A 23,280-nucleotide genomic window follows, 5' to 3' on the forward strand; every position below is an offset into this window, starting at 1 on the left:
GCATAAACACATGGCAAAGCCCACTAGAAGAGGTATTGCAGGGTAGACTGAAGAGATCCATGTGAGTGTGCAAAGTCATTGTCCCCAAAACTCCTGTAGTAAAACAATGTGACCCCAGCTTGTCCCCAGCTGACCTGAGCCGGATTCTGCAGAGCTGCTTACAGGAATCTCCCCAGTGCCCCAATTCCAAGAGATTTACCACCTTACGCTTGTGAGCACCAGGTTTGGTGAGCTCTGGAACTGCGCCCAGGCAGAAGCCAATCCCAGCGTCTCTGCAGGAGGCAGCTCGGGCTGGCACAGAGTGCCATGGGACCCCCATCGACTTGGTGACACTTGGGAACAATTGGACAGAGGGAGCAGATAAGGGATTTCTACTTATACCTCGGAGTCTCAGGTGTGGGGAGAAGTCATTCCAGAGACTCCAGGCTGAGGCTGTCTCTAACTCAGTGTCCATCAGGCTGCTCCTACAAAAGGGAGAAGTTTCTACCTCCCACCTGTGGTTCAAGCTCCCCCTTGATGGGGGTAAATGACCTTGGTAAATGACCAAGCATTCCACCTGAAGTCATCTTGACAAGGTTTAACCCTAAGCATTTTTTTGTGCACAGAAACAATTGTAACATGGGTTACAAGTTAACAGTAATTTGGGAGTGCAAGACTAAGAGGATGAATCTGTAAAAACATCAACAGTGACAGATTTTTTATCCCTTTGGTCACCTTCCAGTGGAATTTAACAGAGAAACATAAATTATAGAGTGATTTCAAAACATGGTCTTGTTTTTTTAGCTTCTGTCTGTTTTCTGATCAGAAGAACATTGCTTGCAGGTAAGCAGTGAAGGAAATGCTGCTGCACTCAGTGCACTCCTTGCCTTAGCCCCAGGTGGCAGCACACACACTTCTTACTCCTCCAGATCTTCAGTGGGTCAGCTCAGCTTCTGGGATCTTTTTCAGGCTAACGTGTTCTAATCCATATGTGCCCAGGCAAAATCTCTGCTTCTCCCAGATCACCCAAAGTTCAAAATAGATACAGTGGCTATGATTACTTTGCTTTTAAGAGTAGCATTCTGATAATGATGTTTGTAACTATAGTCAGGTACTGCTGAACCAGCTTTTCCCTTCCTTTCTCTCACTCAAGTCACATAGTTCAAGTACCACCAAACAGGACTGACTAGTTCCCAAGAATTAATTACAATTCTTCTGACCCATAGTTCGATTTGATCTGTATATTCAGTCCCACTCAGTTAAGATTTCTCAGAACAAAACTTTAACATTAATCACACTTAGATGTTTTACAGTAGTTTGAAAGTCTTCAAATGAGAACTGCCTCTGTCAGTGTTTTCCATGCAATGGAAGGGCCTTGCAGTCTCTATGTACAAGGTAAAGAGCCAAAGCCACCTTGCTTCTCTTCAGAGGAAATGTCACGGGGAAAGAGGCAGGACTTGTAGAAAGAGGTAGCATGGCAACACAGAATGACAGAATATCCTGAGTTGGAAAGAACCCATAAGGATCATCTAAGTCATTGCATAGAACAACCCCAAGAATCCCACCATGTGCCTGAGAGAATTGTCCAAACGCTTCTTGAGCTCTGTCAGCCTTGGTGCTGTGACCACTGCTCTGGGGAGCCTGTTCAGTGCCCAACCACTCTCTGGGGGAAAAACCTTTTCCTAATATCCAACCTAAAACCTCCCCTGACACAACTTCAGGCCATTCCCTTGGGTTCTGTCACCGGTCATCACAGTGCCTGCCCTCCCTCTTCCCCTCACAAGGAAGTTGTAACTGCAGTGATGCCTCCCCTCAGTCTCCTCCAGCTGAACAGACCAAGTGCCCTCTTCTGCTCCTCATATGGCTTCCACTCAAGGCCCTTCATCATCTTCATTGCCCTCCTTTGGACACTCTCCAGTGGCTTAGCATCCTTATATTGTGGTGTCCAAAACTGCACACAATATCCAAGGTGATGCCTCCTCAGTGCAGAGCAGAGAGGACCAAGCCCCTCCCTCGCACGGCTGGCGATGCTTTGCCTGAGGCACCCCCGACTGGCCCTCCTGGCTGCCAGGGCACTGTTGACTCAAGCCCAACTGGCCACTGACCAGGACCCCCAGGTCCCTTTTTACAGCACTGCTTTCCAGCATCTCATTCCCCCGTCTGTACGAACAGCCAGGGTTGCCCCATTCCAGATGAAGAATCCAGCACTTTCCCTTGTTAAACTTCATATGGTTGGTGATTGCCCAGCCCTCTCATTCATCCAGGTCTCTCTGCAGGGCCTCCCTGCCTTTGAGGGAATGAGCAGCTCCTCCCGACTTAGTATCCTCTCCAGTCCTGCATCCCAGTCATTTATGATGATGTTGAAAGCACAGAGGCTCAGATGGAGCCCTGCAGAATCCCACTACTGACAGGTCTCCGGTCTGATGTCACCCCATTCATTATTGCCCTTTGTGCTCGACCTGTGAGTTAATTGCTCACCCACCACATGATGTGTTTATCCAGCTGTGCACTGGGCATTTTGTCCAGAAAGGATACTGTGAGAGACAGAATCGAAAGCTTCACTGAAATCCAAAAAGATTACATAACTGACTTCATCAACATGCTTAATTAGATCCATTTATAGAACTAATAAAACTGAAAAGCTTTTAGATTCAGAAAAATTTCAAAGGTATTTGCAAAAGTATAAAGTCAAAGTGTTCTATGCTTTTATGGCTAGCTGCTTGCAGCAGAAGTTAAGGAGCATTAAATCTGATGTTGCTGGCAGAGCGTCAACATTCCAATAACAAAAGCTGATAAGGTCTAGTGGGTCTGTCAAAGCTGGTATCAAAGATCCAGGCAGATCCGGGCTGGTATCCAAGTGCTGAGTCATGGATCAGAATAAACTCTGTTATCGAAGGATCTTCTTTGTTCAAGAACTTTCAACTCTTACCTGGGAACATGAGGGACAGGTCTGGTTCACTTCTCCCAACTTCAGCTGTCTCAGAGTCAAGTACCTGGTTTAAAGCCACTGACTATGAAGAGGGAGAGGAGGAGGGGGCACCTCCAGGGCACAATTCATTCCACCCACTTTGGAGATGTGTTTTAGGAAAGAAAAATCTGCCCAGCCCTGTCCCTGGGCTGCTTCTCTTCATCGGAAGTGCCTCGACAGCCTCTTTACAGATGGTTGAAGTTAAATGTGATGAATTCAGGCCTAACTGGTAGCTATAACCTAATGATGGAAATAATGTGGCAGCATTCCAGGAGGTATTAGCAAATTCACATAGTTCCCAGATTCTTCTTCTATTATTTATGGAGGTCAATTATGAAAAGCCCATCAGAACACAAGAAATGCTTAAAAATGCTGCATTAGAGAGACATTAATATTAGTCCTTTTGAGGTGGTAATGGTTGTAGCCTTCCCAGCCTGCTGCTTAATGCATCCAGTTTTTCTATTTACAGATTTACAGATTCTATTTTTGGTTTTAACAAAGATTATGAGCAAATGTATCAAAGACTGTTCTCACGTCATTTAATTACAGTATTGCTGGCAAAGTAATTCTGGAAAGTGCCACAATTAAATATAAGCATTAACTTTTTGCTGATAGCTTATCAGAAACAATTAGACTTGAAATATGGGCAATACACCTAGTGTTTAAAACTTTCAGAAGAAGCATTAGAAGCACAAAATAACCAATTTTCATTAGCATTCTCCAGTGGTTTTTGCCAAGCACAGCCTCAATTTTTCTCAGTACAGTGCTTCTTAGGTAATCTAGAGGCTGCAAGTTTATCTGGACTCCACTTTGTAAGCAAAAGCCTGTGCCAAGTGGATGCTTTTGAAAGTGGTTAAAATATTTCAGCATAGCTGGTGGTTTTGCCAATTCCTCCCAAAGCATCAGACGTGTTCTGCTGATTGTTTGGGGTCTGCAGACAACAACCCGGAACTGTTGTGGGCAGTAGGATCTCACAGCTTATGCCAAGTGCTTATTCCTTGTGAGGACAGCTTGATCAGCATTTATGTTCATTAACTTGATCAGGGATATGCTTTCTTATCCATATGCCAATGGCAAATATTAGTTAATTCTATGTAAGTTTCCATCAATAAGCAGATAGATCTACTTGGTAATTAGACCTAAAATATCTCTGCAGAACTTTGAGCTCTGCTGCTGTTTGCCTGAAAGTGCAGAGGAGAAACGCAGTTAAGCAGAGTAATGAAAATAATTATTCTTAACGTAACAAAAAGAATTATTCTTAATTAAAGACACGAGGTCTAGAAGGAAACAATTCCTTCAGAAGGTCTGTTTGACAACATACAGCAAAACTACATAGCAACTGAGGAGAGATGCTTTTCCCAGGTCTAACATTTGGGCAAGCAGCAGTAACAAGATGATCTGAAATAACACCATCTGGTGAATGCCTGTTTCCTTCTTCAGCAATCAAGAACTATGTGTAACTATAAACAAAGAATAAAATAGAAATAATGCAAAACTACTTTTCAGTTAAATGTTACACAGAATGAACAAACAGCTGCTCTGGGAATGCAGAAAAGACTGATGTTAAATATAGTGGGACATTTGAGCACGCTGCTTCTATAAATACACGAACAGACTCTGCAAACAGAATGTGTGTTTTCTACAGAGCTGTGGACAGGGGAACTTAGCCCCAGACTGGAGAGCAACTATTCTGGCATTAAATGTAGCAACAGTTTACCCATCATATAGGAAAAGTTCATCCCTTGACAGCATGAAATCAAGCTGCAGGACATCTGCGCCTGCCTTTATGTCCCATTGGTGCCAGTCAGAATTCCCATGTTTCTCCTGTTTGACCGTGTGATGTGCTTTGCTGGATTCTGGGCTACTCAGGCTCTAGAAAACAGCCAAATTACAGAAGTTTGTCCAAGAAGTTGCTCTTCTAGATGTTTGATATTGTTGCTGGCAGAAGAAATGGATACACATTTAGGTGATTTAGTACCAGTCCTATGTTTTTTGCATCAATGTTTAGCCTTGTATCTGTAAAAATTTGTGAAAATAATTCAGAGCTCAGTTTTTACCGAGTCTGCTATTTTGCAGTTGTAAGAGATTTGCAAAATCCTTGAAGAGTCAAAGCAGCGCTGGAAATTGAAAAAAGGAAAGCCATAAAATCTTAAATTCAACCCTACCTGGTAAGTGCCACTGATTAACTACAGGCATCTGACAAGGAAGAAGAGTTAGTGTCATCTACTCGCTTTCCAGTCACATCAAAGTCCACAAAATGTATTTAGATGCTGCTGTGTTCACTAACAAGCAAGTCAGAAAGATGATTAAGGCTTTGGAGCGTGTGTCATATGAGGAGAGGCTGAGAGAACTGGGGCTGTTCAGTCTGGAGAAGGCTCTGATTCCTTAGTACCACCCAGTGACAGAACAAGAGCCAATGGATACATATTGGAATAAAAGAAATGTGTTTAAACTTGATTTAAAAATGTTTTATTGTAAAGTTAATTGAACACTGAAAACAGGTGGCCCAGAGAAACTGTGGATCCACAGAGACATTCCAAACTCCATGGGGCAAGGTCACAGAATCACAGAACATGCTGAGTTGGAATGGGTCCACAAGGATCATCAAGTGCAACTCCTGGCCCTGCACAGGACCATCCCCAAGAGTCACATCATGTGCCTGAGGGTGTCATCCAAATGCTTCTTGAGCTCTGTCAGGCTGGTGCTGTGACCACTATGCTGGGGAGCCTGTTCCAGTGCCCAACCACCCTCTGGGGGAAGAACCTTTTCCTAATATCCAACCTAAACCTCCCCTGAGACAGCTCCAGACCATGCCCTCGGGTCCCATCCGTGGTCTTGAACAACCTGCTGTAGGTGACCCTCCTTTGAGCAGAGGGGTTGGATGAGGTGATCTCCAGACATTCCTGCTGACTGCAACCATTCTGTTCTTTGAAATGGATTTAACTGGTATAACTTCATAATCACATTTTGCCTTGTGTTATCTCTCTACACTTGTGAGAAACTTAATTAGCTTTCCAGACTATCAGATACATACTGAAAGACAGGCAAGACACCTGGGCATTTGTTTTCTATTAATGCTACAAGTTATGAGATGCCCCACATGATGAGTTTTCTGTAATTTTATGTTAATCACATTTTAGTGGGAGGTAAGCTGAAGTATTTATGCTGCTATTTCTAAGTATTAAAAAACAAACACGCACAATATTAACTTTATAAATACTACAGTGGAACTAAAAGCGTATTTAGCAATGAAAATAAATAAGCAAAAGGAAGCAGAAAATTGTAATTATCAAAGGAGACAAAAAAATTAAACTGCACCTTCAGAGGAGCCCACATATGTGCTAAAATTCCAGAAGAAGCTGAAAGAGACGTTTTTGTACACATTTGCTGACAGAGCAGCATTCTTCACTATGAATTATAGCTTCTCAGGTTTTTTATCCATGGTGTTTCGTTCTAAGAAGTCTCTTCAAAGCACATCAAGTGATGTTAGCTCTGCTGTCTGAAGGACACACTGAAACAAAGCCAAACCTGAGAGCTGCAGCTTGGCTGACAGAGTGGGAACTTCACAGCTCAAAAACTGAAGGTACAAATCATTCTGAAGCAGTAGAATCATAGGACAGTTTGGGTTGTAAAAGACCTCTGAGATCATCAAGTCCAACCAGTAATCCAGCACTGCCAAGCCCACCACCAAACCATGTCCCTGAGTGCCACATCTACATGTCTTTTAAATCCCTCCAGGGATGGTGACTCCACCACTGCCCTGGGCAGCCTGTTCCAACAGTAGTAACTTCCAGATCAACGAGCAGTTAATATCAGCCTCCTTTGGAACCTATTCAGTATCATCAATCTTTAAAAAGAAAATGCCCAATTTACTGCAAAAAATGAAAGAAAAGAGTGTTTCTGCAGAGTTTCAAGAAAACTCAAATTATTTTATTCACAAAAGCATAAGTCCATAAAAATATAGATATCCTGATCAGTTTTACAGACCATGTTCATTTCTTCTCTCCTTCACTGACAGGCAAAGCATTATGAAAAAAAAAGTAACAAGCATTTACATCACAAACCATTATTAACACAGAGTCATGTATATGAGCAAATGTTGTAGAGTTTTTGCATATAATTATAAATACAAAAAAATCACAGATCCAACAAAATATTATTCTATTGTTTTTTCCTTTTATTTTCTGTGCTGTACTATTTTTCAGTGGTGAAAAGAGTATGTGCTGTCTCACTGGCATTTAACAAACAGTTTTTGGTATAAACTGAAATTTATGACCTCACTGCACTCAAAGTGTCTTCTTTGAATTCCATACCACGTTATAGCATCAAATTAGGATGTTTGTGCTGTATTATTCAAGTGGTACCAAAAAAACTGTCCACATTGCTACTAACAGCATCAGGAAGCTCTCCTTTTTTTTAAATTATGGAGCAGCCCACACAAAAATAACTGAAGATATCCTCACTGTTCAAATCAAACTTCTGTCAGCTCAGTGTTTACACAAGAAACTGGAGGAAAATCTTTCCTCTTTTGTAGATATACAAATGCTCCCTAGAAATCATGAAAGAGTTTTATGAAATTTATGCAAGTTTGGCTTTCGGGACAATGATGGAAGACAACTGAGATTAAGGAACAAGGCCAATCATTTCTGTTGTGGTTTGTTGTGTTGTTGTTTTTTTTTTTAATCCAGCTAATAGGACTAAACCCCTATCTGGAAAAATTTTCATTGAGATAAACAGACCAACTGCTAATTTTATTTCTTTATTCCATTTTTAATGCCTGTTAAGTCTGTAGAGATGAAAAATTTGTGACCTCTTCCATCATACAGACCTTGACAAAAATGTTTTTAGAACAGGTTACAAAATTATAACCCCAAATCTATTTGAAAACAAAAACCAATCATAAAATGCTGTCATTTTTCCAAAAACAAGTACTGAACTAGGAGGATGAAACACTGTAGTACAGAAATTTACTCTAAGGGTTATCTTGTACAGAAACCAACCCCAAACCCATAATTATTACTGCTGTAACTCTTATGGTCAAATCTGCAAGAATATTTCAGCTTACTTGCATGGTGTTTACTGCCTCTGCCTACCTAAACTCTAGGAGCATCACAACTGGGAGACAGTTTGCTCTTCTTCTGAAAAACAGAAAATCCAGTTTCATATAGAAACAATTCTCGCTGTATAAGTGCTGTGAGAGATCATTTCAACCCTCCAGCTCCTCAGGACATGACTAACTACGCACTATGTTACTTCTCATACCTTGTTCCTTAAAATATCCAGCAATAGATCATGGAAAAGCAGGAACTTGTGCTTTGTCCTGACTCTCTGAAAACAGCTGGCAGAAGTGTAAGCACTGGTTGCCGAAGGAAAGCCCCCCACTCCTCTCACTGCAGTCTGAGGGAGGTGAAGCTGTTGCAGCACAGACTTCCAGCCCTGCAGAATGAAATCTGGGCTACAACTGTTCTCAGTGACCTGCCAGTGTCAGAATTTCACACTTACTGTACAGAATATACAAACAAGGTCGCCGAGTGCTACATACCAAAGAAATAAAATGTCGGAGTATTTTCAGCCAACTCAAGTTCTCTAGGGAAGTTTTCTGCAGCTCTGGGATTCCTGCAGTTACACCTCTCTGCAGCTCACACTTCCCCCAGCCTAAACTCCCTGTGGAACCCGCTGCTTCCCTGGTCACAGACAGGAATAGTGTGCACTGTCTCCTTTTGAAAAGCAGAAAGCAAACGTTACCAGGACTTGGCATGACTCCAATACAATCTTCAAAATACAAATATTTAATAGAAAAATTTAATTTAATTTTACAAAATACAGATACAACACTACCCAATGTAGCAAAATAATGGAACTGAAAAATAATTTTAAAATATTTAAAGCATTAGGTTCTAAAATAAATAATGCTATCTAAAAGAAGTGTTCAGGTTTTGCAATTAGGAGGAGGCAGTTCCACTATTACTGATCTCTTTTTCAACTTCTTTACAAGTTCCATAATTTATGTAGAAAAATATACAAGAAAAGAATTTGGGATAAAGAATAGGTTGGGTATGTAATACTTAACATAAATAAAAAGCCTAAAGCAAAACCAAAAAGAAAACCAATTGTTTTATTTCTGTACATCAAGACTACAAATAGTATTTTAACACTTCATTTATTACCCAAATTAAGAAATTATACATTTTTATATGGTTACTAGTAAACATCTTAAAAGCACTCAGTTTTCCCACATTTAAAAGGATATTGCTGGTTACTGCTTATTAATTAGGAAATCCAGCGGAGTTTCCAGTAACAGCAAAATATTTTTTTGCATAAGAGATGAATAAAAATTTGATTGATTGTAATTTTTGATGATTTAAAATATAAAACTAAAGTTCAGAGGGATGTAGTTATGAATCTTACAGTCTGAACTATAATTCTTTTTTTAAATTGACTGCAGTTTGCATATGAAACCCTATGATGTGCCTACTACTAGAGGATCAGCTCCTTCCATATGAAAGCAATTTTTCCCCCAGATATCAAATTTTATTAAGCAGCATATTCTCACTTACTTTTCACAGCAGAAATACTGCAGGGAGATGGATATAAAGGCTTTTTAATCACAAAAAAAAATTAATTTGATTAGTTCTACGGCACAGATATGGTATTTAAGATGGAAATAAATGATAGGGAAAAGGAATGTGAACACCACAGGCTTCAAATATAAAAGATAAAGCCTGATAACTTTGGTTCAAATAATTTTAATAATTGTTACATGTATATTTTTCCCAAGTGATGATTTTTGTTTGTACTGTGTATGCAATAGGAGTCTGATTCATTTGAAATAAATCAACCAACCAAAAAACCTGTATGGGCACAAAATACAGAAACAGGACAGAGAAAACCTGGATACTCACATCCATTCAGAACAGTGTCCAAGTGGTAATGATGCAGCCAGGCTGCCAGGGCACTGCTGACTCATATCCAATTTTCCACGGACCCCCGGGTCCCTTTCCACAGCTGGTCTCCAGCCCCTCATTCCCCAGTCTATACACACAACCACTTGGTGATTGCCCATCTCTCTATCACTTGTAAACGATTCCACAACGCAAGTAAAGATGTTAGGTTACCAGTAACGACCATTTTCATCCTCAGTTCTGGGATATCTGCAAACATCTGCTTCCCTTCTATCTAAAAGATTAATTGCAGGATGTTAGCCCTGTCTCATCCCAATGCACTACACGGTATGCAACTTTATTGCCAGTTTGTAATATTATTTATGTTTGAACAGCACAAAGCCAAAGCTTCATCTTTGGTTAATTTCACTGAGATGTCACTGTTCTTTAAATGTGCTCTTTCTTCACATAAACACAGAAATCAGCCACACTGCACACGGCATTCATTGTTTTGAATCATAAAGCGGTGTCAACATAATATTCAGTAATGAAAGCTAAGAAATCGTGTTTAGAAATGAAACCTATTTGAGGGCATTTGATAAGACACAAGAGCTGCAGAAATCTAGATAGAATTCCCTTAAAACTGCTTGGGTATGGGTGCTGCTTATAGAGTAGGCACTGGTTAGTTCCTCTGCAGATCATCCAAATAAGCATCAGTTCGACTCAGCTTAATTCAAATCCAGCAGCACATTCAATGGCATAAAGAAGTTTGCTTCTCATCAGATTCTCATCATAAAACTCAGGAAGCTTCAGCAAGTTCATGCAGGTACTGGCAGTAGGTAGCCTGTCTAAATCAGATCCTCCATTGTGAATGCAAAATGCAGGATATAACTCCTGGAAAATGCAACAACAACAAAAAAACATCAAAAAAACATATATACAAGCTAAAACCTACTCTGTAGTAGCTGGCACACATTTCTAGGAAGTAAATCACTAGATTAACACCTGTCACAATTACATACTCAAATAGCATTTTCTTTCATTCCTGGTAGCACCAAAACCACTCTTGAATTATGTAGTACCTCGCTCTACCTTGTCCCCACCAAGATCCACTGATTTGCAAAACACAAGGCAATTTATTTGGCTCTAAGGAGAATATAATGATTTGTTATTGTTCATACAGTCTATCATACACATTTACAATGCCACAAAAAAAATAACACAGATATGCAGAGTGAGTCCATAATGATATAACCTTGTCAAATCCTGATTATTCTTCTGATGTGATAACACACTTTAAAATATTTTGTATGTAATATTTCATTGTTTTAATAATATCCCTTTTTTTTCTTCTGAGAAGGAGTATAGTGAAAAAAAATATTTATTTTTTTACCTCTAAAGCACTGCTTTTGCTGGCAAGACAGTATTCGTCTTATCAAATGCCTGCCTGAGGTAAAAAAGTTCTGATTTTAGAAACTGGAGAAAAATTCCAGCTCCAAAGGCAAAAGGTCAATGAGATTCTAAGCTAAATTATTGTTCAAATGGAGGCCTTAAAAGTATTTCACAGCTAAAATGCTGCATTTTTAGTGTTCCTTTCAAAATGCTAATTGAATTCCCCTACTTTAGCTTTAAAAATGGAAAAATGGAGTTCTAAATTGAAATGTCATGCCAAGGGCACCATTTGTTGCATAATTAAATACTATACAGCAGGAAAATGCAATAGTTTGGAAGTGAAAAGTATCATCAATTTATTATGTGACCTGATTGGAACTTAACAATTTTCAACCACGCTTTAATGATTTTTTTTTGTCCGTAACAATGACATTTTTTAAACTTATTAAACTTTGATTAGCTTTAGTAAATGTTATTCTGAACCTGACTCTGGCAGTGAAAGTTTAAAATTTTAAAATGATGCATAGCTAGACTGTGCTATCTATAAGCTATGAATGTTAAGACATTTCCTTATCTTAAATTAACATGCACTAACTTGAAGAAAACATGCCAGTTCTACAATATAAAGCATACAGAAGATTTCAGAGTGATAACCCAGAAACTGTGTTTCCCTCAGAAAAACACAGGACAAATATATTACAAGAGTGCAAACAAATTTTGAAGATCATCTACCACCAACATACATATGTTCAGTTATTTGGCCAGTAATACTCAGCACTCCTGTGGCTTCACACTCTTCACCTTCAAAGCATTAAACGACACGCTGTCACAGGCTAACAGGACATTACTGCTGATGACAATACCAGTTACCCACTTCCTTTTCTGGCAAACATTTCCTGCAAGCCCCTGGTTTGGTGGTAAATCCCTGTTAACAAGATACTACTGCAGTCAGTTCCATTTTTTCCTAGCCAAATATGTTAAAAGTCAGCTCGTGGCCTATCTCCCAAGTGCACACACAAACTTCAGCTTTCCACATTTAGCTGTGTCACCATCAGCCTTAACATTTTTAGACTTTTGATTCATTTCCTCCATCTCTTCAAATGTCACACGGGCTACCTCAAAGCTGGGTACCTACATCTGCATTTCCTCCTCTCCCCTTGTAATTGAAGAGGATGACAACAAATGGAGACTTCTGTTTAACTGGTTTCCACACGGCTGTTTCCCAGTTCTCCCTCACACAACTGATGTGCACTGTTCTAGCTTGGTCTCATCCTACAGTTTTCTAATTGTCCTTCCTGCTGTCCTGTTCATTGCTAGAGTCCTGTACAGTGATATTCACATGGTCTTGGGGAGTTTAGGAGAAATGCTTGCAGGCTTTTAAATAATCAGTCACGTAAATCAGTCAACGAATACCCTAGATAGGATTCATGTGATTACACAGCCATCTCCATTGTCTCCATATCCAAATCCATGGATGCTCTTTACTGTTATAGGGGATCTAGTTAATATGTTTTGTGGAGTCTAAGATGATTCATTTCATCCTGAAGTTGACACATGGAGCAGTCAGACAAATTGCCAACTAAAAGTGCCAGTTCCTCTCCTAGGTGTGTCTATAAAAGGAGTGTAGCTGAGCTATAGATTATAGATATTGAAGATGGAGGATATGTTGCCATCCTATGGTAACACCACCACACAGCACTGAATGCTCCCACATTTCAGAGGAAATGAAGTCCACGACTGGTTTTTAACCGGAATTTTGCAGTTTTTGCAGTGCAGTGAAACTCATGAGTAGAATATCCCCAGAATTTAGTTTCAAAATGTCTTCACCTTGCCTTGGCCTCTCTTTAGTTTTATCAGCAGTAGACAAAAAGTTTTCTTCGTACTGAAGCTTCCCTGTAAATAGCAATCTGGAGATAGCAATAAAATATTTATCTACAAAGGGTACTGAGCTGTGACCTAAAAGCAGGTAAATGTGAATTAGAAGAAAACATAATACATGTCCTGCTTCAAATGGTTAATTTAAGTGGTTCAAATTTAACAGCTGCTTTTATATCCTCATTTCTCTTTTGCCTGACTTAAAAACACTATTCTTAACTCAACCTGTTCCTTGAAACTGGTAGCAACTCTGCTTCTGCACAGGAACATGAAATGGCAGCAAGGGCCTTCAATGACACACAGCAAATGCTCTGAACCAACGGGTTCGTAGGTTTTGCAGTTAAAACAGAAAACAACAGAATAACACTTCATTTAGTATTTTAAAACTGTACTTATTACACATGCAAATGCAAACACTGAAGCTGTTTCAGTAGTGACAGAGGAATAGTCTTCTCAAATTGTAGATTCCTACAGATGAGAAAAGCTTGGATCGACACCTGCAGCATTTACAGAAACTTGCCAGGCAGTCAGAGGACATGTACCTTAAATCCCAGAAGGGGGGGTCGAGAGCAGCTTGTTACAAATTTGAGTAGTTTGCGTTTCTCTTCATCAGTGAAGCTTTCAACAACTCTCCAGAATATTTTAATTACAGGATGGTCTGCTGTGTAGCCACCTACAATGAGAGGTAAATGATTTACAGACAGAATAGTTTTATATAACAAATTCTTCAGGAAAACCTAGCATAAATCCTGAAAAGTTTGGGGAAAATACTGTAACCAGTAGGCTGATATTGCTAATTTCCAGTATCTACACATCTCTGATCACTGCATTTTCAGTTTCATTACTTATCTATGGCTACTGTATCCCTCAGCTTCTTAACAGAAGTTTTCTTCATTGAATCATATTTTGAATTCATTTAGTTTAGCATTTAGCTAATAACTCCAGATTACTCCAAGAGTGTGCAAAATCTGCAAGACCCAGGATGTTACTAAATGAATCAACTTACCTTGAGGAAAGCCCAGATGTGAATCGATGATTTTAGTAGCTACTTTTTGATTACATTCATGATAAATGCAGGGAAAGAATGAAGTAAGATACCTTGCATTTCTCACAAGGAAAAAATATGAGCTCTCTCTTCAGACTGTCTGAGAAATGATAAGTATCTGAATGTGGTAATAGAAACAACAATCCCAAAGTCATTTGCAGACTTATTTTCAGATCAACCAGACACAATCATTGACTACCATTAATTTAGAAAAGGAACACATTCTATTCACTCTAAAATTGCATTTAAGTGAGTGAATAAAATAAACTACATATCTCTATTTCCCAGTATTTATAAAACTGGATTGTAAATTTAACCAATCTTCTGAAATTCAGGCCTGTCCACAGAGTTTGGCCACAAGTAACAAGAATGACCCTGTAACTTTTTCTTAAAAGCTACGGTAAAAAGCAAGTTTATTTATTCCCAAGTCAGTCATAATACATGTTTTTCTATAAGCAAAACATGCTTACCTGAATAATTTGTGAAAGATTTAAGATCATCCAAACTAATAGGAACCTGGGCACCAGAAGTCAGAACCTAAAAGAGAAGGAAATTAGACCATTACATTACAGGCGAAAAAACCCAGGGTTTATTTCTGTTTAAAGCAATTGTTTTCTGCAGTTTTAAGCAGAAGTACCTGTATTTCCTGCTGATCAAACATTCGAAGCCACTCAAGATTCACGACGTTGGCCAGTCCCTGACGGAAAGCCAGGCAATGCTGCCGGATTTGTTTGTTTAACCTGTAGTCTGCCACCAGGTGGATGTAGGCGATGCGGTTGGCGCTGGTAACGGGAATGTCTTTTCCACCTGGCTTCAGCTCCACCACCTACAAACACAGCAACTTTAATTCTGTGTGCTGGAACCATAAAATTGAACTGCAAAACATTCTAGTAAGTCATGTGTATATTTGAGGTCGACTAGAATATACTCAAGAATATTCACCTCAGAATAGGATAAAAGATGACGAGTTATGAAGGTTGGGCTTTGTTTCTGTTTAATCCTAAGAGCACATTCTATGGAATCTGGTTTTTAGACCTAGACCTCCAGCTGCCAATGCAGCTGATCACGTGGCCCCGTGGTTTATCACCAGAAAGCAGATCTAGCACAGTCAGAGCTCTATAATAGGAACAGTGTGTAATACTAAATTCACCACTCCAAGTCAGACAGAAACTGAGGTGAAAATATGCCCCTTGGCCATCTCACCCCAGCTTCACTGATGCCACCTAGTGCCCTGGAAGAAAGAGCAGCCTGTATAAGCACAGAGCTCAGACACAGCATTCTCCTTCCCGTTGGATTAGGGCAGCTGTGTGGCACTGGCTGGATTCTTCTCTAACTGTTTCATGCTGGTGGATTCTGCAGGGTCACATTATGGTAAAAGCAATGTCCACTGAGTCAAAATTTAGATTCTGATACAAGCCTGATTTACAGAATGCTCAGCATTGACAACTCCTACTGCTGAAAATCTAAACTACACATGCTCAGTACATTCAGCAAAAGTAAAAAACAAGCAAACAAATTTATTTTTCTACTGAGAAGTTTAACTTTTGTCCTTCAAGTACGCCAAGGTACCTCAGAATGGAAGAGTCTTTAAAGAAAAGCCCCCAAACCAAAGATACTGTAATTGCATTAAGATCAAAGGATCAAGGGTAGTTGTTATTAAAACACTACAGGCCTTTGCATATTCTAGTCTTTACTGCATGAGGTTAATTTGGTGAAGTAGCATCCCAATTGGAAGGGATTAATAGAGTACTAACAGGAGAATTAAAAAAACTGAAAAGCTGAGATACTGTCACCTTCTGAACTCTTCCAGAAACCATTTGCTTTTCTACACTCTGGAGTAATTTTTTTAAAACTGTGCATTTCAGTCTGTGGTAATGATGACATCTTTAGAGCACAGGAACCAAACACATGAATAGCTCCTTTGGTAGCATGATACCTAGTAATGTGAGCTGTTCTAGTGCTAAGCAAAATGTGCAAAATGGTAAGATTAAAAATTCATAGTGCTTTTGAGCATTCAGATTTTTACTTGATTCATAGTTCTTTAAGGAGAAAGAGACCATTAAGACCTGTGAATTCTGACTCCCAGGTAACACAGGCCAGAGGATTCTGTCTAGAGATTCCTGTATTTAACTTCATAAATCCATAGATGAGTTAGAGCACATTTTTTAGAGATAGGCAGTCCTGTGATGGAGTATCTACCACCTTCTTTGATAAGCTACCACAACCTGAATTACAAAAGGTGTTAAAAATATATCTTACTTCCCACTTTAATCCTTGGACTGCAAACTTCTTGCTTTTCTTAATGCCTACAGTAGAACACCTCATCCATACTCCACCATCTCTGTGTGCAGGTTGTACTGACTATGCTTATACCCTACTCCTGAAAGAATTAAGTAAAAGGAAGGTGTCAATTTAGCTGTCACTGTTTCATACCCTGTACACATCAGCTTGGTCCCTTCTGAGTGAGTCCCCTTCAGCAAGAACCAGGGACACAGGAGGCAGGAGTGCTCTCCCTGTGAGCCAGCTGGCCACTCCAGGGGTCCAGGCCAGTGTCTGGGGCCACTGACGGGCCTGAGGGTGAGGGTATTTTTGCTGGTGAAGTCCACAAGGAGTATTATTATAAGTATGGGACTTGTTCCATACCACAGTGGAAACAACTGATGAGAAGGGGCCCTGCTTTCTCCTCTGCTACTGCAGGCAACAATGCAGTCTAGAAATGTACTGTGTTTCATCCCACTGCAGTAATTTTACTATCACTGGAATTTCAGTACTGTCCTATAGCTTAACCAGCTCCTTCCTTCCTCCTCAATTACATCCATGATGTATTACTTATGGGCAGCAACGTCATTAATCTTCCCAGAGACTTTTTTACTGAACTTAAAGTAAGCTAGGTTTCTTTGATTTCCTCCTATAAAATACCCTTTTACAAAGTCTAACAAGATCAGAAAGCTTTCTCTTACTTATTAAATTCTTGTCCTCTTCACCTTTACAGTACCAGAGCTACCAATGACGTTCCACATGAACGAATCAGTGTTGAGACCTCAACGCCACTAATACTTTGCTTTCTGCCCACTTACAAACCTTCTCTTCTTGTTTTGCCAAACTGCAGAATTCCTTGTTCTTTTGACACTACTGCACCCAATACAATCCCTCTCTCTGAGGTATGGACACACTGAATTGGGCCATATTAAAGCATATTTGTATCCCCTAACTCATCAAGCTTCTCTTAAGAATAGGGACATCAACAACAGACTGACTAATAAATATTACTACATTTGCAAATAATAATGTCTGTAAGCTCAGTGTTTACACAAAAACATGCTTGAACTAGCCTCTTTCCTAAAACAGCAAAAGGGAACTACTGGCAGGGTGATTTAGAAAACTGCTGTATTTTAAGATTCAACCCAGAACTAAGTGAAGTAAAACATCTGGCCTTCCCTGCAGGTCAGCAAACACAAATAGGACATAGATTAATTTAAATTTGCATTGTAACAGCATTAGCTCCACAGTGCTCTAGGGATGTCAGGAAAGTTGTATTCATTCTGTAATAAAAGCTATTCTCTCCCTATAACGCTCTTCCTGAAATAAGACCAAAAAAGTGTTGTACTCTTTCTGACCACTAGTTTTAGAAAACAAGACAAGGTGTTCTTTTTTAACAAATCCTATTATTCCTTTTATTTTTATATTTTTAATTAGCAAACCTTGATTTCCAATCCAACACTTCTGTACTCCCCTTCCTCCCCACAGCCCTGCATTGCCACAAGGAGGAGTACAGCACTCAGTTAACTGCATTTCCTGGGGTTTTCCAGTGATCTGACCATCCTTTTCAGAGTTTGTCAATGTGAGATTAATTTTACCACTCTTTTGTCAAAGTATCATCCAAGACTGAGACAAAAGGGATAATGCAGCAAGAATAATAAATATAGTCTGCCATAAAGGCTAGGAGGGATGTAAAACAGAAGACAGAAAACAGTAACACTGAGTGGGAGTAAAGCTACAGTAAATGTCGATGCAGTTCACCTTCCAGTCATTCAATGTTCCATGGTGTTTTAAAGGAACTACTGCACAATACTGCACAGTTCCCACTTAATTGTAAAAGTCAGGAATGATTGTTGAAGAGTTCCTTCTCAGAAAGCCACAGCAAAACTTAATACATCTTAAAAGCTTTATCAGCTTATATCTTCACTTTTATCCATCCAATTTTCGCCACTAGATGGTGCAAGGCAATAACACAGGTTACACGGGGCAGCCCAGACTAGAAACCTACAGACTCGTGTCATCACTTTAGTTTCTATTTCGTAGATCTAGAGTTTAAACAAACAAACAAACAGAAGAATTTTAACTTGGTTCATTATCAAAATCTCACTTATTAAAGGCAATCAAACCATACACATAATTTAGACAAGTATTCAGACCATTCAGACAATACCAGATAACTGAGTTTGAATCCCTACTCACAAAGTATGTCTTCAAATTGAAAAGTCACGTATTTTCAAAAATCTGCATTTTTTAGTACTGTGGACAGAAGTATTGCATCAGGCCTCTGACTGAAGGTGAGATACACTCCGAACAACAGTTGCCTGCACTTTGGATTTTCTTGGCTATGAATTCAATTATATGTTTCTGCAGGTACACACTAAAAATGTAATCAACTTATATTTATATTCTTATTTAGGAAAACCACCACAATTTGTGTAAAAAAAAAAAGGTAAATCTCTGTTTTAGATATGACTGCAGTTCAAGTGAACAGTTCAGACAATCATTTTGCGTTATTATATCTGCTATTTTGAAGATTATCATAATAATGAATTAAATACACACCAAAAATCAGCAAAACAGTAAATAACATGTTTGTCAAGCAGAATTCAGGGGGTTTGCCTTCTGACAAATCTGTCACAAAAAGTAGAATTGCAATGTGATGATGGGCAGAAAAAGGCAAGTCTCTGTTGTCAGACAAACTTTAAGCTTGCAGCTGCTCACACAGATCTACCAGCTGTAGCTGCTTCCCAATTCAACAGAAAAAAAGGGAATATTTAGAGGATAAAGTAGGAAATACTTCAGGAAAAAATATTTTTTCCTGTCATCTAAGTATTCTTTCTTTGTGCATGAAGACACTAGACATGTATCTCTTCACACAATCATAGAACCTCTAGTGCAATTTTACAAAGCTCTCTTACACAGTCAAGAACTCCTACAAACTTGTTTTCTGGACAGATGAAAATATTGTATCTTTTTTCTTGGGCTCTGATCACTTTTTTTCCTATCACCTCTAAAGTTTCTTCCCCATTCTGAAAATAAGCCAATAAAAGTGGTTTTTTCTTTCATTCCCTGTCATCTGCTTTCCAGATGTTCAGGCAGGAGATCCAGGTAGGAGATTGCATATCAGTGTCTAAGAATGCATTTGCTGTAAGTGTTATGAATCTGCCCGAGAAGGATCAGGCTTTGCTTCTGAAAAACCTCCAAAATAATTCATCTAAGCTGCTGTATCCTGTTACAGAGGTAGCCAAGACAGAAACTTTCAGAACTATTTTTAAGACTTTAAAATTTTCTCTCAAAGAAATTTAAAGGCAAAGAACTCCCCTTTACTGAGTCAGCATATTTTCAGTGACAGCAATGGCATTCAAGCCTGTTTAAAAAGCCCAAGAAGGTGTCCCAACACCAGCTTCCATAAGATATGGATTTCATAGGAACTGCTGCCATGTATATCAGTGCTTTCCTGTGGATTTGTGCTTTTCCACTTTATTTATAGTCTTCTGATCACACTCAGCTTCCGATCCATGTAATCTTAAGAATCAATGCTGGAGAAGACTTGCTGGAGTAGAGCATCTAACGTTTCTGAGGGAAGAGGAATGCACACTCACAACCTCCCCTCTTCCCCTGGATAGCCACAAAACTCACCCTCCTCTCACTCAGAGAAAGGGAGGGTGAGAGGTCTGAAAAGAGAAGGTATTTTCTTGAATTTGTTAACCTTATTCTTATTGCAGACCTTTTATAACCATTTTATTACCATCTAATGTACAAGATAAAGGGAAAAATTAAATCAATATACATTGCTACTTGAAGGCACCTGACATCCTTTTGAGACTTTTTTACTGGCCACCATTTTATGCAGGAGACCCAGGCAGTTGAAATGTATGCTGGTATCACTGCATTAGATAGTTCTTTATCAAAAGCCAAAGCTATTTGGGGTTGGAAGATAAGGTTGATGGCATAGCTCCCCTAATTAGCAGGTCTAATGTGCAAATTATTAAGTACCTTTTTCAACTTCTGGTGAATGCACTTTGACAATAGTTTAATGGGATCTAAAAGCGCATTACAGGATTGGAATCAATACACTGATAATAGAATTTCTACCTTCTACTACTGACAGAGGCAATAGAGCCCCTTTTGAATGTGTCTTTCATTGCAGATAATGCTTTTGTGCCACAGTTGGTGGATGGACACTGCCACGAGGACAGCTATTTACAATGATAGATTTATGATGCATTTATTGGGCACTAATTTATTAAACACTAAAGTGGTTGTTTAGCTGAAAACTACAGATAATGTACATTCAACATAAGGACTGCAAATTAAGCTCTTTTCCTAAAGTGAATTAGCCTTACCTTGGCACAATCAATTAGTATGCAGTGGTTACAAGTCAAATAGCAGACAAAATGTATTCACCCATATGAGGTTTATTAAGGTAATGAAATGAAGTATAAGAAGTAACTTCTTGTATTGAAAGGCAGCAGACAGTGACAAGAAGCAAGGTTCTGTTGAACTACATGAACATGCAGCCAGTGCCATAAAAAGATGGTTATACTTCATGGGTACAGTGTTCTCTCTCCAAGTATAAATACAGCAAATCAGCACCAGAATATTTATATTAACTTACATTTCATTTAGTAGCTCAGTAACTTACTATTATATTTAATCTTCCTTTTAAAATTATGCCAAAAAATTACAAGTCAAAAGTCTTGATAATATGCCATAGCCGTCAGAGAATTTTAACAAACAAACTGGGCTTCTTGGCAAGAATGCACTTTTTACAACTTTTTGTTGCAGTAGGTAGATCTTGCAATATCTTTTAACTTGGATCAACCCTTATGTTATTTCTGAGCTATTTCCCTTTTCTATGTCCTTTTATTGAGGTAGGTTCTAACTTGTGTGGCTAATTTTTGAGGACATACTGAGTAGATGTATAAAGTATGGAAACCAAAACCCCTCCAGAAAATATTTGCTACTTTTCATTTTTTATTAGATACTAAACTGGACTGGTATTAACTGTGACCAACAAAGCTATTATTTTAAGTGCAGTTAAACAAATGGCTTTAGAATTTTGACTTTCCCCTCCTTGAAAATCCCAGATTATACTGGAAACTACCACCTCGTGTGCTTTGCAACCCAGAACCCAAACCTGGGTACTGCAGACCTCAGTACCAGTCACTTAAAGCACAGGGTACAGCAGAGCAGGTGCTTTAACAATGTGCTTTTTGGTGCATTTGTTGCACATGTCTTTCTCTCAAGTTTTTGAGTGTTTCTCTAAAGACAGAGCAGGTCAGATGGTTTCATATAGGGAGTGTAATCCACAGGAGAAAAGTACATATGGCATATGTTTAATGTTAAACATTACTTATATTAGGCAACTGTTGACTCTCCCCTGTAGTATACTGCAGGAACCCCAAATCTGAGATACTATTGTAAGACTTAATGCAATCCAGGTATTAGGATCTTCCAAAATGACAGAAAATGGATGACAGAAGAGTAAAATGAAGTCCAAGCCTGATGCTGTTCAAGAAGTAGTCTTGGCAGCAGAGAATTCAGCCTAACAACTTCCAGAACTAGTTACTGCATCTCAGTGGTGCTGCTGCATCACAGAAGTTCTCAGCTTCCCTGACCAAAGGGAAACCCCAGAGAACTGCTTAACTCCTTCTAGAGTCTCTGCTTCTTCCTCAAGAGAGGAGGCTCAGTTCATCACTGCTGAACATCACAGTGTGGTCAAGTTTACTTTTTTGAGCCAATTATGTACCATAATCCAGTATAAATAGACCGTAAGTAGTACACCATTTTAAATCCTCAAAAATTAAAGAGCAAGCATGACAAAACGCTTTACCTAAGGAGGTTAACTGCAGTAGCACATAAAGACAGGCTATTAAAGCTCTAGTGACATTTATTTCCTACTAAGAGTGTAAGTGATCTTTAGCACACACAACAGAGCAAACAAAAGCCATAATCAAATTATTCAGTACAATTGCATTAAAAAAATATCATACTTAAGCACCTAACTAACTGCTTTTTAGAAGCACTGAACACTGTTTATCCCCTCTGACTTATCAGGTGTCTCAACACTTTAAAAAAATGGAGAGGTGTAAAAAGAAAAATTAAGGTCGGTCAAACTTCAGGCTCTCTACCTTGAAAATTACAGATAAAGGAGACAATGCTTATCTCACAATAAAGGATCATTTCTATACCATTTTGACCAAACCATTTTGACAGCTAACTCCAACTCCAAAACCAGGCAGTACTTCTATGGTTTACATATCATCTAACTTTTGCAATTATTTCAAGTGCCATTGAAGAACCAACATAAAATATTTTGTTCAAGAAATTATCTCAGGCAATAGAACTTTGTATGTATGACTCTTATAAAATAATCACTGTAGTTTACCACAAGACTTTTAAGTCATCATCAAGTTATTTTTTTCAGTACATGGTTAGTTACTGTCTACTCCAAATCTTGAGTCAGAATCACAGCACCTTTAACAGTTGTTTCTTATCACATTTAAATTAAAAAATTAATTAGCAAGGGTAGTAATGATTCATCAGTCATACATAAAAGAAAAAAAAATTGAGAGCTATTCTTACCTGTGCTTCTCCAAGGTCATTATTCACCACAGTGAAGTTTAGTCCAAGTTCTTCCACATCCCCCTCGTAGCTCTTGAGAAAAAGCAAATTTTTGTACATTTCTGGATCTAATGAAGCTAAATGATGAATATCAACATCAGCACTTGTCCCAAGCAATTTTGAGAGGAAAAAACTAGCAAATGGCAGCTCCACCAGCATATTTTCATAAAGAGCCTGAAAAAGAAAGCAATTAAAAAAGCACATTAGATTTTACTGTTGTACATGCAGGAATTCTGAAGGCTACTGTCTATTTC

The 23,280-nt window shown here is 38.9% G+C and overlaps 1 protein-coding gene across 1 annotated transcript in view; it reads right to left on the bottom strand.

Annotated features, from left to right (window-relative positions):
* Positions 1-10,309: 10,309 nt before the first annotated feature.
* UBE3C (ubiquitin protein ligase E3C) overlaps positions 10,310-23,280 on the bottom strand; it is a 70,258-nt gene continuing 57,287 nt past the window's right edge. Inside the window, exons 19-23 of the mRNA XM_064638117.1 lie at positions 22,988-23,200; positions 14,778-14,966; positions 14,611-14,677; positions 13,638-13,768; positions 10,310-10,722 (exon numbers count right to left, since the gene is read on the bottom strand). Of these exons, the coding sequence (XP_064494187.1) occupies positions 10,552-10,722; positions 13,638-13,768; positions 14,611-14,677; positions 14,778-14,966; positions 22,988-23,200 (771 nt within the window). The 3' untranslated portion in view covers positions 10,310-10,551. The remainder of the gene's footprint in view (positions 10,723-13,637; positions 13,769-14,610; positions 14,678-14,777; positions 14,967-22,987; positions 23,201-23,280) is intronic.

Source organism: Pseudopipra pipra, chromosome 1 (assembly GCF_036250125.1).
Source record: "Pseudopipra pipra isolate bDixPip1 chromosome 1, bDixPip1.hap1, whole genome shotgun sequence".
Classification (NCBI taxonomy): Eukaryota; Metazoa; Chordata; class Aves; order Passeriformes; family Pipridae; genus Pseudopipra; species Pseudopipra pipra.